The sequence below is a fragment of the Camponotus floridanus genome, unplaced genomic scaffold (genome assembly GCF_003227725.1).
Source record: "Camponotus floridanus strain SB8 unplaced genomic scaffold, Cflo_v7.5 scaffold215, whole genome shotgun sequence".
Lineage (NCBI taxonomy): Eukaryota > Metazoa > Arthropoda > Insecta > Hymenoptera > Formicidae > Camponotus > Camponotus floridanus.
Window position 1 is genome coordinate 69,437 of NW_020229343.1, and position 16,369 is coordinate 85,805.

Here is a 16,369-nt window from a genome sequence, read left to right on the forward strand (position 1 = left end):
ACTTGAGCATCTCTCGGACGTATACCTCGACAAGTAGATCCTCTTTATAAAAACGTGATTTCAAGCTGGTAATAGCCTTATCGTAATTCGCCGTTGTCGGCAGAAAACTGTTGACTAATATGCTCGCCCTGGAATCTTTCACCATTGCTTGTATCAGGTACTGAAATTTATCTTCTTTGGTTATATCCAGATCCTCATGAATGTGTTTGAACAAGTTCCTAAATTGCAACCACTCTTTGAGATATCCACTAAATTTTGGCAATTGTATTTTTGGCAGTTTGAACGTACGCGCATTGTCACTAGGAACATGTGCTACTTGTTCCGCGTCCTGTGAAAAAAACATTGCTTGAATCGGATTAGTCGCACTACTTATTGCAATTTTCGCTCGCTGATATTTCGTTCTGTATTCATCCGCAGCATCAGATTCTTGCATGAGGTCTTCTTCGCTATAATCGTTGTCGATCATAACCTCAAAAATCTTGCGATCAATTTCCTCGAGCAGGTCCGCTTTCTCCTTTACTATCTCGAAATATACTTGTAATTTCGCAATGTTTGGACTTCCACTTACCAACTCAGTATTCAATGAGCCTAGATTGCGGGTAAATGCCGCACGTGTAATAATACGGGATCTTTTCATCTTATCCATCGTGTCACCTTTTATTTCTCTCAAGAATATGTCACAAATGCTTTTCCAGTTCTGTCACGGTCGCCACTTAATGTAACATATATATATAAGACTATCTTGAGAATAAGAGACACACCGATAATTATATTAGAAGTACTTTATTGCACGGTACTGTTACACGGTTTTTTCTCAGGATTTCTAACTGCTTGAAATCTTTTTCCGATATTTGCGACAAGAAGACAAAGGAATAATGAGCCCGTCCAAGGGCTCCGAATGGACTCGTACTCGCGCCCCGTTAGTGTCAGTCAATTCACGAGAGAGGGCAGTGCTATCTCTACTCGATATTATTTTTAACAGCGATGGCTACATTAATAACTTATATGCAAATATATTTAATCGCTATTGTTTACGTCCGAAAAATTTGGACGATCTCAGTTTAGCTGAATGTGTTGTTACATATGAATATATATCACGATTGAATAATTATGAAGAAGATGGAGATGTAGAAGTTTATAATGAAGAAAATGATATAATTTCAACTAAGTATATCCGTTCACAAGATGATACGAGAATGAAACAACGTACACGGCCTGCAGTGTTAAAAACACAATATTATACTCAAATTAATAGTCACGAAACATTACATACTTTTTAGTTATTTAGTAGTTCATGTTCATTTCAGAAATGAAAAAGAATTACTTCAGGGATATGAATCGGCAGAACAAGCATTTAATGCAAAGCGTCATCTATTAAAACTTCTATGTAATCTCTGTTAAAATTTCTACGTAAGGGGCAAAATATTGAGCAATTCCAATTTATAGAATGAGAATTACAAGAAGTTATAGCTCAAATTATTGCATTTGATGATGACAACACAAATACGCAGTCTATGGTAGAAAAAGATCGTGTACATTATATAATGGATAAATATAATAATACCGACTTGGATTTACACGATCCAATGAAGCAGATCGCGTTATTTCTGCAGAAGAATTCGTGCAAAATGTTAGAAATATGAATATAAAATCATCTAATTTATTTAATACAATTACTAATCATATTAAACAAGATATTCAAGGTCAAATTATTGAACCTTTACGATTGTTTATTACAGGAGGAGCAGGATGTGGAAAAACGTTTTTTTTTTTAAATGATGGAACAACAAATTAAGCGATGTTATACTCCTACTTTAGATCACTTGTTAAGGGGATCCTAAAATAGTATATATTACTGTTCAAATTTTATAACCATTGTTAAAAATCGCATAGCCAAAATCCACATTTTTCTATATTAAAACCCGAAAATTCAAAATTAACGGGCGTCGAGAAACTTCTCGAAATACCTATTTTCTACAAAAACTCAACCGGTCGAATTATCTCTTATTTTTTCAACGCCTAAGAAACGCTTATCATGCTCGTTGACAATAACATTGTCAACCGTCGACGAAATCTAAGCAACATACGAACATGCGCGCCCATACGTCACAATCAGTTGATTATCAATCAGCTGATCGAAAAAGATCGTGCGCATGACAACAGTAAAAATCTTAAGTCTTACGCCTTAAGTATCCTTAAAATCTCAATGTAGACGACGCTTCAAGAGTCGTCTACAATGACCGTAGCATAAGGTTGTATGGCGTAAGACTCAAGAAATTGACCAATCACAGTCAAGTATGGCCGTGTTCCGAAATTGCTGCCAGTTTACTGTCAACACTGAAAATATATAATATACATAACGTGCACTATAGAATTTGAAGTATACTGGTAATAATTTCGGAACGCGGCTTATGAAGAGAATGCTTGACTGTGATTGGACAATTACTTAAGGCTTAGAGTTTAAATTCTTTTTTTTTTTGACGATGAGGAATCCAATTGACGGACACCCTCTGCTTCGGGAAGGAAGCTTCGGGTAGTGCAGGACTCCAGTCGGAATGCATCCACCCCAGGCTGACTACCCGCTAAATCTCACCGGTGGCATCCTAACCGCATAAGGCGACTTCCAGGAAACGCTTGCGCATAACTTCTGGAAGTCGCCACGCGTGTGCGTCAAAGCGCACTACAAACAAAAGTTTGTCCCTCAATGAGAATAGACCAAGCGTTGCAAGCACGGGTCATAACTAATATGATTGCAAGAGAGACACCCCAGTGCCACGGTGCAAATACTGAGATGCCCCGCCATGAGTGGGAATAGCAGACTCGGGGGCAACCACGACCCCACATCCACCCCCCCCATCCACGCCGGGTTAACACTCTGATAGATGAAAGGAGGGATGAGGGGGGAAGGACGGGAGACAGAGGGGGGGAGACAGGAGACAGAGCAAGTCGGTGGATTAACAAGAAAATTAATAACACAATTAGTAACAATTATTCCAAATAAATAGGTAAATAATTAGCGGTTGATCTAATCTAACCTAATCTCATCTAATCTATTCTATTCCGGTATAGAGAGAGAGAGAGACGTTCAAGCCTTCTCTCCTCTTCTTCTTTCTTTGTAATAACTACAGTAGCAAAATTATTAAATGAATGCCAATATTCTTTTTTCCTGAGGATTTTCTCAACAATCTTATCGAGCGTTAATCGCTCAAGAGGATCAACATTAATTTCCGTAAGTAATTTGTTTCTTTGTTCAGTCCACGCCGGACAATAACTCATTGTGTGCTCGGCAGTGTCATCTCCGTGAGCACAGTGCATACAGTAAAGTCCTTCTTGCGTATCCTATATAAAAAGTGGCCAAAACTGCCATGTCCTGTTAAAATTTGAGTACTAAAGTAGTTAAGCTCTCCATGCCCACGGCTCATCCACTTATTTAAGTGTAACCTTACCGCTGATGTTGTATAGTTACCCCAGTTATTAGGGTTTCCTAAGAGGGTATCCCATTGCCTGAGAAGCGTATTAGCTTCTTCGTCACGAATTTTCTTGTCCGTTTGTTGAGTATATTCGCCCGAGCGCTTTAGGTCTTGGATCCTTTCAAATACTCGACACCTAAAAGAAGCCTCCAGTGACCAAGGAGGCATTCTTGCCAGCAGTGTACAGGCATCAAAAGACACGGTTCGGTAGGCAGCCGTAACTCTTATTGCCACTGTCCTCTGTATACGGCGCAAAGTACTCAATGCTTTAGCTGGGAAAGAAGAAAGTTCCCTACCCCAAACAGGGACCGCATACATGATTACGGATGTAACTATTGTGGCGTACAATTGGCGTTTGCGTTCGCCTGGACCTCGCAAATTAGGCATTAATCTGCTTAAAGATCGCGTAACCTTTGCAGACTTACATTCAATATACTTAACATGCTCCCTAAAGCTCCAGGTACGATCAATTAGGACACCAAGATATTTCATAGATTCTTCTACCTGGATATTCACGCTACCAATCCTAACACAAGGCATACGTTGAGGCCTTCGTTTGCAAAATAACATTGCCACTGTCTTAGACTCCGCAACAGTTAGCCCTAGTTTGCTTATGTGTAACTCTAGAGATTTGGATGTTGGCTTTAATAATTGCATCGAACAAATTATCCGACTTGGATATGAGGAGGGTATCATCAGCATAGCAAACTATGTGACATCCCTCCTCCCTGCGCAGCCGCAACACAGAGTCAAACGCGATGTTCCACAGGAGTGGCCCTAGGACCGATCCCTGCGGGACACCCGCCAAAACCCTACGCTCGACGCAGCCACCTTCATTGTTTTTGTATACAATGTAACGATCGGTGAGATAACTTGCCACCATTCTACACAGATAAGTCGGAATCCGTTTCTCTTCGAACGCTGCCAAAATAACCCAGAATGGAACTGAATTAAAAGCATTGGCTATATCCAAACTAATCACTATTGCAAATTCGTTATTGTCGATTGCAGACTGCGTGTATTCCCGAACTCTTAGTAACGCATCAATCGTTGACCTAGATCTCCGAAAGAGCTTAAATTATCTGTTGTAGATCAGGATTAAAGGTTCGTCTGCAATGGCCGTAGCATAAGGTTCTAAGGCGTAAAACTCAAGAAATTGACCAATCACAATCGAGTATACTCTTAATATTTGACTGTGATTGGTCATTTTCTTGAGTCTTTCGCCTTACATCCTTATGCTACGGCCACTGTAGAATGGCCTTTAAGCGTCTTCTACAATGAGATTTTAAGGAGTAAAACTTAAGAAACTGACCAATCACAATCGAATATTCTCTTAATACTAAACCGTGATTGGTCAATTTCTTAAGACTTACTCCTTAAAAACTAATTATAGACGCTACATTAAGCGTCGTCTACAATGAAATTTTAAGGAGACTTAAGGCGTAAGATTTAAGAAATTGACCAATTACAGTCAAGTATTAAGAGAATATTCGATTGTGATTGGTCAATTTCTTAAGTCTTATGCCTTAAGTCTCCTTAAAATCTCAGTGTAGACGACACTTCAAGAGTCGTCTACAACGGCCGTAACATAAGGTTGTAAGGCGTAAACCTTTGGAAATTGACCAATCACAGTCAAGTATGGCCGTGTTCCGAAATTGCGGCCAGTTTACTGCCAACACTGAAAATATATAATATACGTAACGTTCACTATAGAATTTGCAGTACTGATAGTAATTTCGGAATACGACTTCTGAAGAGAATGCTCGGCTGTGATTGGTCAATTTCTTAAAGCTTAGGGCTTAAATTATCTATTGTAGATCGGGATTAAAGAGTCGTCTACAATGGCCGTAGAATAAGGTTGTAAGTCATAAAACTCAAGAAATTGACCAATCACAGTCGAGTATTCTCTTAATATTTGACTGTGATTGATCAATTTCTTGAGTTTTTCGCCTTACAAACTTATGTTACGGCCACTATAGAATTGCCTTTATGCGTCATCTACAATGAGATATTAAGGCGTATGTCTTAAGAAAGTCACCAAACACAATCGAATATTCCCTTAATACTACACAGTGATTTGTCAATTTCTTAAGTCTTACGCTTTAAAATCTTATTATAGACGCTACATTAAGCGTCGTCTACAATGAAATTTTAAGGAGACTTTAGGCGTAAGATCTAAGAAATTGACCAATTACAATCAAGTATTAACAGAATATTCGATTGTGATTGGTCAACTTCTTAAGTCTTACGCCTTAAGTCTCCTTAAAATCTTAGTGTAGACGACACTTCAAGAGTCGTCTACAACAGTCGTAACATAAGGTTGTAAGGCGTAAACCTCTGGAAATTGACCAATCACAGTCAAGTATGGCCGTGTTCCGAAATTGCTGCCAGTTTACTGCCAACACTGAAAATATATAATATACGTAATGTGCACTATAGAATTTGCAGTATACTGGTAATAATTTCGGAACGCGGCTTATGAAGAGAATGCTCGGCTGTGATTGGACAATTACTTAAGGCTTAGAGCTTAAATTATCTGTTGTAGATTGGGATTAAAGGTTCGTCTGCAATAGCCATAGCATAAGGTTCTAAGGCGTAAAACTCAAGAAATTGACCAATTACAATCGAGTATACTCTTAATATTTGACTGTGATTGGTCATTTTCTTGAGTCTTTTGCCTTACATCCTTATGCTACGGTCACTGTAGAATGGCCTTTAAGCATCTTCTACAATGAAATTTTAAGGAGTAAATCTGAAGAAACTGACCAATCACAATCGAATATTCTCCTAATACTAGACCGTGATTGGTCAATTTCTTAAGACTTACGCCTTAAAAGCTAATTATAGACGCTACATTAAGCGTCGTCTACAAAGAAATTTTAAGGAAAATTAAGGCGTAAGATTTAAGAAATTGACCAATTACTGTCAAGTGTTAAGAGAAAATTCGATTGTGATTGGTCAACTTCTTAAGTCTTATGCCTTAAGTCTCCTTAAAATCTCAGTGTAGATGACGCTTCAAGAGTCGTCTACAATGGCCGTAGCATAAAGCGGGGAGCACACACTTTCGCATAGACGCATAAGCATAATGCATAGTACATAGCATAATATGCAGCAACGCACATGTACACGTATGTACGATCTTTATGTTCAAGATGGCGTAGTCCGTTTCAGTCCGCTTTCTTATCCTTAAAGTGTGAAATCCATCTAGACGAAGTCCACTAGCAATATCAAAAAGCCAAGGTTTTAGATAAATGTGTCGAGATGTTCTAGGATGCGTTTTCGTCATATTAGTATTTCGTCAATTTTAGTTTATTTCACCGATTCCGATGTGGCTAAGTTCATCGATCCGGTCTTCGCCATTATTTCATCAATTTCACTTTCGTGAAACTTCAATTTCGTGTTCGTTCTTTGCTGTCCATAAAGTGAGTATATTTCTTTTTAAATATAGAATAACGAGAGATAATGTAATATATATTTGTATAAAAATAATTTATCATAGTAATTGATTAGATTTTTTTCATTCTGTGATTAATATATAATAATGTTTGAAACTAATCAGTTTTCTCTATCTTTTTGTAGTGAAAGAATTAGGATTGATTCTGCTTCAAACAATTCCGAATCATATAAATATCGATTCTTTGAAAAGAGAATTATTAGAAACTTTCCCGGGTATCGTAAATGTCCATGATTTACATGTATGGCAAATAGCAGGAGAAAAAATATCTACAGCACATATCAGATTTTTAAATCCAATGGAAAGGTAAATCAATGCATAACTAATTTATATAAAACAGTCTATATTTATAATACAATTTTCATATAAATGTAGACGCTAAAAGCTTAATGAATATGTAAACAGTATTGTCAATTCATATATTCATATATAACTGTAAAAAAGCAATAAAATAATAGGAATATGTAATTAGTATATAATTAAGAATATATAAGATTTTGGAAACTATGTTTCTTATATTTTTTTAGGCAATGTCTGATTATATACTTAATAGATACAGGGCATCTGTTTCCATAAATATGAATGAGGATGATATTATTTTATTCGTTTTGCAATTGTGTCTGTTGGCATTATTAAAAAGAAGGAGACGAAGTAAAAGATGGATAAATCGGAGATGGTGGGTAAGACCCATTAACACTCTACGTCCCATGTATGGAGATTATGAACATCTTTTTCAAGAGATGAGGCACCATGATCCTTATATATTTTTTCGGTATACAAGAATGAGAGAAGAAACTTTAAAACTTTTGTTACAAATGACAAAACCATTTTTGACTAAATCAAACCATCGAGCATTAAATCCAGAGCAGCGATTGATCATAACTCTAAGGTAGTTACTTGTTTTGTTATGAACTATTCAATTGAAGAATGAAACATACCCAGCAAGCAAAATGATGCAAACTTTGCGCAAAGTTTGCAGCAAATACGAGCACGCCTTTGCAGCAAAATTGCGACAAGGTGTGTCCGCATTAAGCTTAGTTTTTGTTGGCAAGGCTTGTTGCAACAACGTGACGCAAAATTCACGCAAATAACAGAGCAAGCTTTGCCGTGCGCGGCGTAGTGACAAATTTATGGCAAAAACGGAGCAAGATTTGTTATGGCACGACAAGACGTAAAATTCACTCAAATAACAGAGCAAGCCTTGCCATACATGATATGGTAGTAAATTTGTAGTAAGAACGGAGCAAGGTTTGTTCTGGCACGACGAGACACAAAATTCATGAAAATAACGGAGTAAGCTTTGTCATGCGCGCTGTAATGGCAAATTTATGACAAGAACGGAGCAAGGTTTGCTCTAGCATGATGAGACGCAAAATTCACGCAAATAACAGAACAAGCTTTGCCGTGCACGGCGTGATAGAAAGTTTGTGACAAGAACAGAACAAAAGTTGATGTAATTAATAAATTAACGAACTTATTAAAAGGGTTATAATTAATAATATTAATTACAGTTTATATATTTTTTATTAATATAAAAATAATAAATATATATTATAAATATATAAATATATATAACTATTATAAATATAAATATATAGTCTATATTAACAATCTGTAGCCTATATATATATATATATATATATATATATATATATATATATATATATACAATATACACATACAAAAAAAACTCAATCAATCGGCATTACATTAAATAAACTAATCAAAGTGACTTTTCTTTCGCGATTACGATGATATTACGTTTGTCGGACGTAGCTAACAAATAGAGAATTTTTAGAGTCTCTATCGAGATTCTAACAGTTCTCTATCTGATACTCAATCATTAGTTCGGCAAACACTTTCGTATGAATGTATTATTAACATTAGACAATTGTGCTTTACTTCACGCGTATCTAGACGGGAAAATTAATTAACACCATCTTTTACAGAATTATAATGACCTTAATATCGACATAATTAATTTAAAATCTTAATACTTATTATAGAATTAATTATATATATTAATCCTTATTATAGAATTATAGAATCTTAATCCTTATTATAGAATTAATCCTTATTATAGAATTAAATGTATTAATTGTATAAATTTTTAATCTTTTTGTAAATATAATAATTATAATAATTATAAATATAATAATTAATAATATAATAATTATAATAATTATAATAATTATAATAATTATAAATATAATAATTATAATAATTATATAGACAATTTTAAATACTCATAAGTTATAAGATTAATATCTGTAGACTCTTTATATTTACATAATAGAAACGCGTGAAGTAAAGCACAATTGTCTAATAGCGAAAGAAAGATTGTTTCAATTATTTCATCTCATGCGACATCGATTGGTTGAATTTTTCAGGAGTCATCGATGATATATTTACTAATTGAATAACAGAAATTTTTTATTTGGCTTTTCTTTATTTTAATTGATCGTTGAGCTTGAGCCAAGATGAACAACGTCAATTTCGTTTTAGGAGTTCTCAGCTAACACCAATATCTGAAATGTATAATAGGAATATATTTAATAGTAACATATATAGTTTTGCTTTATTTTTATAAACATTATTATATACATAAATAAAGATAAAATAAATATGTGATCTTAGTTTAAAAAATAAAGAACAAATTTTAGATTTTATTACGTTTTAAAATGATATGTCATAAAGTTCCATTTGTCAAATTGCAATTGAAAGACTTTATCTTGTATGATGTATCCCAAATTCGAGGTATTGTGATGCAAGTTTATAAAATTACTTACTTTATTTGTTGATTCAACTATTGTGGACTATGGATTTTTTCGCTTTTTTTGCTTCTATAGTTCTGCCTCTCGTAAATTTCTGTGCCGATAACAGTTAATTAGGCTTCTATTTTCATTCTTAGAGTAATAACCAGTAATTTGCAGATGATTCTTCAAACGAACACTCAAACTCCTTTAATGTGAAAGCTGGATTCGATACTGAAGGATTGATTGGCGCAATCTGTCTCGTTCTCTTTTCTAGGAAACAAACACAAATTTATATTACATGTGTGATAGTTATTAATTTCGTTATTAATCTATTATCTAGTTAAATTATTTTTAACATTATTGTTATTAATGCAATTAATGATTAATAAGGAAACAACTTATGAAAGTTTTAATTGGATTGTCAAGTTGGCTAAAGTACTTGAAAACATTTGATTGACCAATCGGAAATCTTTGTCTTTATTGGTCAAAGATTTCTGATTGATCAATCAAATATTGGAGATGAACGTGTTACGTTCATCTCCAATATTTGATTGATCAATCGTGGAGATGAACGTATAATAACTGTAGGCTTCTTCTGTAACTTTGAACGATAATATCACTATCATTACGTGTTGTGCATGTATTTTGACATGTCATTATACATGCACATTAATATATAACGATAGTAACATTATCGTTCATATTTACGAAATAAGTTTACAGTGACATTGAAAAGTGCTAATTTTGAAAATGGAATTCTATTTGGCATTAAAAAATGCCGATTTTGCGAATTAAGGTGAATTTTATTTGGCACTAAAAAGTGCCGATTTTGTGAATCGAGGCGAATTCCACGTTGAACAATTAAAAATGTGGCACTTTCAATGCCGTTTGGCCAATGAAAAGTGCCATTTGGCGCTAAAAAGTGCCGATTGATCGATGATTTTCCTTGTCTGTCCTTGTCCTTGTCTTTGTCCTTGTCCTTGTCCTCAGGCCGCCGTTTTCCTCTCGCTTCTTTCTGGATCCCAATTCTTGAGTATATATGAACAATTTTCGTATGTGAAAACAATATTCATTCAATATGAATCATTGTTCACATGAAAGTTGCTTGTACATCCTCAAGAACTGATATTTTGATCTTCTTTCTTCCTGTAAGTAATATATAACATATAAGTATACAGTTATAAATATATAACATATTTTTCCTGTAAGTGTGCAATAGTCGACCAGCTTTTAATATTGCGGAATGAAAAAAATTATAAAGAATTAATAATATGTTATAGTATACATGGTCAAAATTTAATGAATAACTTTTCTTCCATTTCTAAATTTAATCTTTTTAATGATGTTCAGCCTTAATTTTATCACTTTTATTTTTCTACTCTAATTCGATTGCTTTCTCTCTCATATGCAACTATTTATGTGAAATAAATAGTCGCATATGAGAGAGAGAGAGAGAGAGAGAGAGAGAGAGAGAGAGAGAGAGAGAGATGGAATTAAATTAGGAATATAAAAAGGTAATGGAATTAAGGAGAAACATCATTAAAGCTCAATTGCACCAACATTATTTTGGATTTAATACTTAAATATGTGTCTGTCTTTATTTATTTAAAGAGAAACATAAAAATAGACACATATTTAGGTATATCGCTTAAATCCAATATAATGTTGATGCAATCTGGTCTAAGAAAAGAGAATTAGTATTTAGAAAGAGACAGAGAGAGTTGATTGTCAAATTTTGTTCATGTATAAGAATATATACTTATTTTCATATAACTGACCTAATTTTCATGTGCTTGTATCTCATCGTGTTCGTCGCTCCATAGTGCTCTCTCGTTTCTATTTCCTCTTTCCGGATGACGTAAATTGTTGCGGGCCTTGTTCCTGTGTCTTTGCTTGGCCGTTCGCACAGCATCCCGCATATATGTTTGAAATGCAGCCCGCATTGGTCTTTCAAAATTTTTATTTTCACAGATGGCATCTGTAAAAGGAAACAAATATAAAATAGTACTATTAATAACGCAACTTTAGTATTATGCGTAATAGTATCATACCGTAAATAGCTTTTACTAAGCGGGTATTATATAGGGGTCGTTGATTTTCTTCACGGCCAAACCAAGTGTAGAAGGTCATCAAAGAATCTTGGAATATTTCTCTCACACATAAATTAATACTTTCTTTTACATTGAGACCACCAATAAAAATCAAATAATTCAACTATAAAAATATTACATTTATATTACATGTATTTTTATTTACATATATTTGCGTCAAATGTACTAAAATTATATATATATATATATATATATATATATATATATATATATAATTTTAGTACATTTGACGCAAATATATATATATATATATGATACTTATATATATATATGAGATGAACTTTTTGTTGTTATATGAGATGACTTTTTGTTTTACATACCAATTTCATGTATTCTTCATCATTGGCCGTTTCAAATTTCTCAATGTCTTCAACAGATGATATTGGCAAAAATATTGGCTTTTCGGGCATATGTCTTCGGCTATTGCTCATCTGTGTCAATACCTTTTCCAACTTTTGATGTATTTTTCTGTAAAAAGCACATAATATATATAAATAATATAATAATAGATTAAGGCCGGAATTTATAGTCCGTTCTTATATTTAAGATCATCTTAAAGTCTGGTTTTAGGTTGTCTTAAGATTCTATTCAGCCAATGAAATAGCCATATAACATTTTCAAGTCTTACTTAAGAAGATCTTAAATATAAGCATGGATTATGAATTCCGACCTACGATATAAAAATGATTGAGATTGTTTATGTACGTAATGCGTTTAAAACTTACTGAACTTCTGAAGTTAACAGATTTATTTTCCCATGTATGGCTCTGTAAACATTAATGTTATTATATTTTTGTATATGACTATAAAAAGTGTACATATATATCAATTATAAAAATTTCTATTCGATGTACACTCACTGAATTTCTAGTCTCACATCATTAAATTCTCCTGCAGCTCGTACTGATGACGAAGAACTTGGCAGATAACTTGAAGTTGGCCAGATGTTTGAAGCCTGCAACTGAATGTTACGTGGTGTATTTAATCTGTTATCAAGTTGTGTATAAGTGACAGATGCATGTGGTTCATGTGTAAATGTTTGTGTTGTATGTTGTTGAGAAGAATGAGAGTCTAGATGAAAACTCTGTCGTGCGTAGGATAATGATTGTGATGTTTCGTGCATAAAAGGTGCTTGTGTTGTGTGGGTGACTGTTAATGGTTGTGCGTAAGTTGAGTGTGATGTGACATTGGGGCAAAATGCTTGTGTTGTGTAACTGTTGTGTTGTGTAACGGTTGATTGTGCGTTAGTTTGTGAGTGTGTTGTGTCACTAGATTGTGCGTAAGTGAGTGAATGATGAGCATGCATATTTATATCGGGAGAATGATTCTCTAATACTCCCCGTAACTCAGCGACATCTTCTTCTAATTGACTGCCTTGTAGCTCCATCGTCTTTTTTCCTGTATCTGCCTCGTCCGAAGATGATGTAGTTTGAAATCGTCGTGGTTTGATGATGTTCCGTTTGGGACGATGATATTCCGTTTGATCCATATTCTTTCTTTCTGTAAATACATATATAATATAGGTATATGTATGTACACACACACCACATACACATCACACACACACGCGCGCGCGCGCGTATGTGTACATATGAATATATATGCAAATGTGTATATATGTGTATATATGCGTGCGTGTGTGTATTCAAATATTCTGAAAAGAAGAATCTAAGCCGTTGGAGTATATAGAGCATTCAAGGAAATCAGTACATGCAAAATAATTCCTAAAAAATAAAAAACTTCGACATTTTATGCAAAAAAATAGAAGATAGAAAATTAAACGAGAGAAAAACCAAATTTTGAATAATACTCGAATAATAATCTTATATAATTACAATTATATATATTTTAAGAATGATTCCTGTGTTGATTCTCTTCAAGCGCAAAAAATGTAGAGAGCATTTAAAATGTTTGAAGAATTTAGTCAACATTACCATTCCAATTAAAATAAGAATGAGAGATAGAGATACACACAATTAACTAGGCACAATTATACTAACCTGTATTTTGTTAGTCATCCTGGAGATTCTATTTTTCTTTCTGCAAATTGTATCTAAGAGAATAGCTAAATGCAGTTTTATTTTAGATTATCTGTATGTATAATTGCGCAAACTATATACTCGATAATTTCTGACTCGTCACTATTATTATCATCTACCAATGAACCCCAAAAAGGCATTTTATAACATTTGAAGCGTACTTGATTCAATTGGATACAAAAAATCTCACTACTTAATGTGGAACATTTAAATATTTCAATTGCTGAAGACGAAATACCAACATCATAGAATGAATCTATCTTTTGAAATTTCTTCACAATTAAATATATGGTTTCGTCCATTAAGATATTGACAATGAGACAAATCGATCCGTCGTGTAAAATACAACAATTATCTCGTATATCTAAATTCAACAAAATTCCGTTAAATATTAATTTACGATACTGACGGCTCGTAGGATTAACATTAGGTGGAAGAGGACCTTCATTATGCGCTGCAAATACTTGCGCAGAAGAATCAATGAATTCAGAATGAGTTTGACTACGGTGCAAATTTGTTTCACAAGCTTCCATCTCTGCCATTCTATTGGAAAACTGTTGAAGAGGAAAATTAGGTTTCCTACAATATTTTCTGAAGATTGACATATTATTTTCATACGGAAAAGCAGAAAATGAATCAAGAGGGCCTAGCTGCCGCACGTCATTTGTGAGATGAAGAAGACCGTGCACATTGTACGAAATAAATGATGATCCATAAAGATTCTCACATCGAGCAACAAATTTTTGTAGAGCAAGTTCAGCAAAATTTAAATATTTTCTCGATGGTGAAGAAGAAACCAATATTCTTATGGCAGTATGCAAAAACAAAAAATGAGTATGTACTTTTTGATTTAAGATACCGTATGTTACGACTGGACCTGTATACAATAGAAATTGACGCAATTCTGTTGCCTTGTATTTAGTAAATACATCAATTGCTCTAGGACGTCTTGCAAATTCTGATGGACAACATACTTTAAGATTATCTAATCTTTGAGATATTATAGCAATGGATTTTGCTGATAATTTTGAGAAACGTGTATATTTACCACATATCCATGCGGATAAAAGTTTCTTCATAACTCCCAAGCATACCAGATGCATATACTCGAAAGGAACTTGTGAAACTATACCTATAGGTAACATTGACAATGGACTTTTGCCATCTTTATGATGATCCTCATCTATACATCTAATATATTCTGCGTCTGTTCGAAGAAGATGATTAATACCACCAAACATGTACCTACCTTCACATCGTATACCAGAAACTCTGCATTTCGAACATGGTTTACTAGATGTATGGCCTCTATGATTAAGAACAAAAGCTCGAGCTGGTGCATCGGCTATAAAACATCTTAAACGTATTGGTATTTTATTGCCACCAAAAATTATACCACCATTAGTTATTATACTATTAACATCTGTAACAAATTTCTCAAAAAATAAATTAGAATCATGTGGTTTCTCAGGACCACTATATATTCCAATTACTATTGGCTTCGTGTATTGAATATTAGCAAGTCTACATTGAATTGGCCAAATGTGAATACTTCCTAACCTATCTAAGCTACAACCATCTGTATTAAAATCTATTTCTAATTCAGACGGTATTGATTTCGAAGGAAGACGTGATAGAGTTTTAACAATTTTTGCCTCAAGAGAAAAATGAATATATTTTCCAGGATCTATTTTGGATACGACAGCAGGTGTTCGTGGAGTTTTTAAAAGAGTTCTAGCATCTTTTGGTAACGAAGAAAAGCACGTGTGCGTTCTAAGAACAGATAGAATACTATTACTTTGAACATGTGTTAAATTATTATTAATAAAACATGTGGCTAAACGATCTTGAAATGTTTCGTCAATGGAAGAAATACCAAGAGATGAGGAAGTGGAATCTTCAGTATCACCATTATAACTATTAGATAATATATTATTATCGATATTACCGTTATCTGTAATATTAGAGATATCATTAGCAATATCATTTGTGGAAGAAATATTGTCTATTCGAAAGGAATCAGCAACGTGAATATAAGAAGTAACATTATCCCTATGTTTGAGCGTAACGGAATCTTGTAAAAGTGTTGCATTATTTAAACGTAAAGTATCTTTAATCTCTAAAGTAATTCGCCTTCGTTGTCTCGCAGACAACCGATGAAAACATTTACGCGAAACAGAATATTTAACTGGTTTCATACTCGCCTGGAACGCCTTTCAAAAATCTTCTAGAATTGTATCCTCTGCGATAACCTTGCGGCACTCACGGTGGTTCAATTCAGAAGAACTTGGAAGCAGCACTGGTTGTAGCATGAGACTCATGCATGCGCAGTACATTAGGGCTTGTGCACACAGAACGCAGCAACGCTTGTTGCGCGACAAGAAACGACGCGGTAACCAATCAGGGCTCCTGTATACAGGACGGAATTGGTCACGTCCTATGCACGTGACACGTGATTCAGTCGCGCACATGGCTGCGGTTCGGGAAATGTCTCAAATGCTTGGAAACATTTTACACCACCAATCAGGAAAAAAGAATA

General features: G+C 34.1%; 2 protein-coding genes across 5 annotated transcripts; both read right to left on the bottom strand.

Annotated features, from left to right (window-relative positions):
- Nucleotides 1-3,272: 3,272 nt before the first annotated feature.
- Nucleotides 3,273-4,040, bottom strand: LOC105250741. Its single transcript, XM_011256993.2, has one exon. The coding sequence runs from the start codon at nt 4,038-4,040 to the stop codon at nt 3,273-3,275; it is 768 nt and encodes a 255-aa protein (XP_011255295.2).
- Nucleotides 4,041-9,200: 5,160 nt separating this feature from the next.
- On the bottom strand, nt 9,201-16,130 carry LOC105253677. 4 transcript variants are annotated; one of them, XM_011261840.3, is made up of 9 exons: nt 16,035-16,130; nt 13,792-13,831; nt 12,652-13,291; nt 12,517-12,558; nt 12,112-12,259; nt 11,732-11,894; nt 11,459-11,658; nt 9,714-10,826; nt 9,201-9,452 (listed from the first exon to the last, which is right to left on the bottom strand). In XM_011261840.3, exons 3-7 carry the CDS (start codon nt 13,278-13,280, stop codon nt 11,459-11,461), a joined length of 1,182 nt encoding a protein of 393 aa, XP_011260142.2. In that variant the 5' UTR covers nt 13,281-13,291; nt 13,792-13,831; nt 16,035-16,130; the 3' UTR covers nt 9,201-9,452; nt 9,714-10,826. The 4 variants fall into 4 exon arrangements, with proteins under 4 accessions (XP_011260142.2, XP_025264335.1, XP_019883802.2 ...); XM_025408550.1 differs by lacking the exon at nt 13,792-13,831 and having other exon boundaries at nt 16,035-16,111; XM_020028243.2 differs by lacking the exons at nt 13,792-13,831; nt 16,035-16,130 and having other exon boundaries at nt 12,652-13,323.
- Between the last annotated feature and the right edge of the window lie 239 nt (nt 16,131-16,369).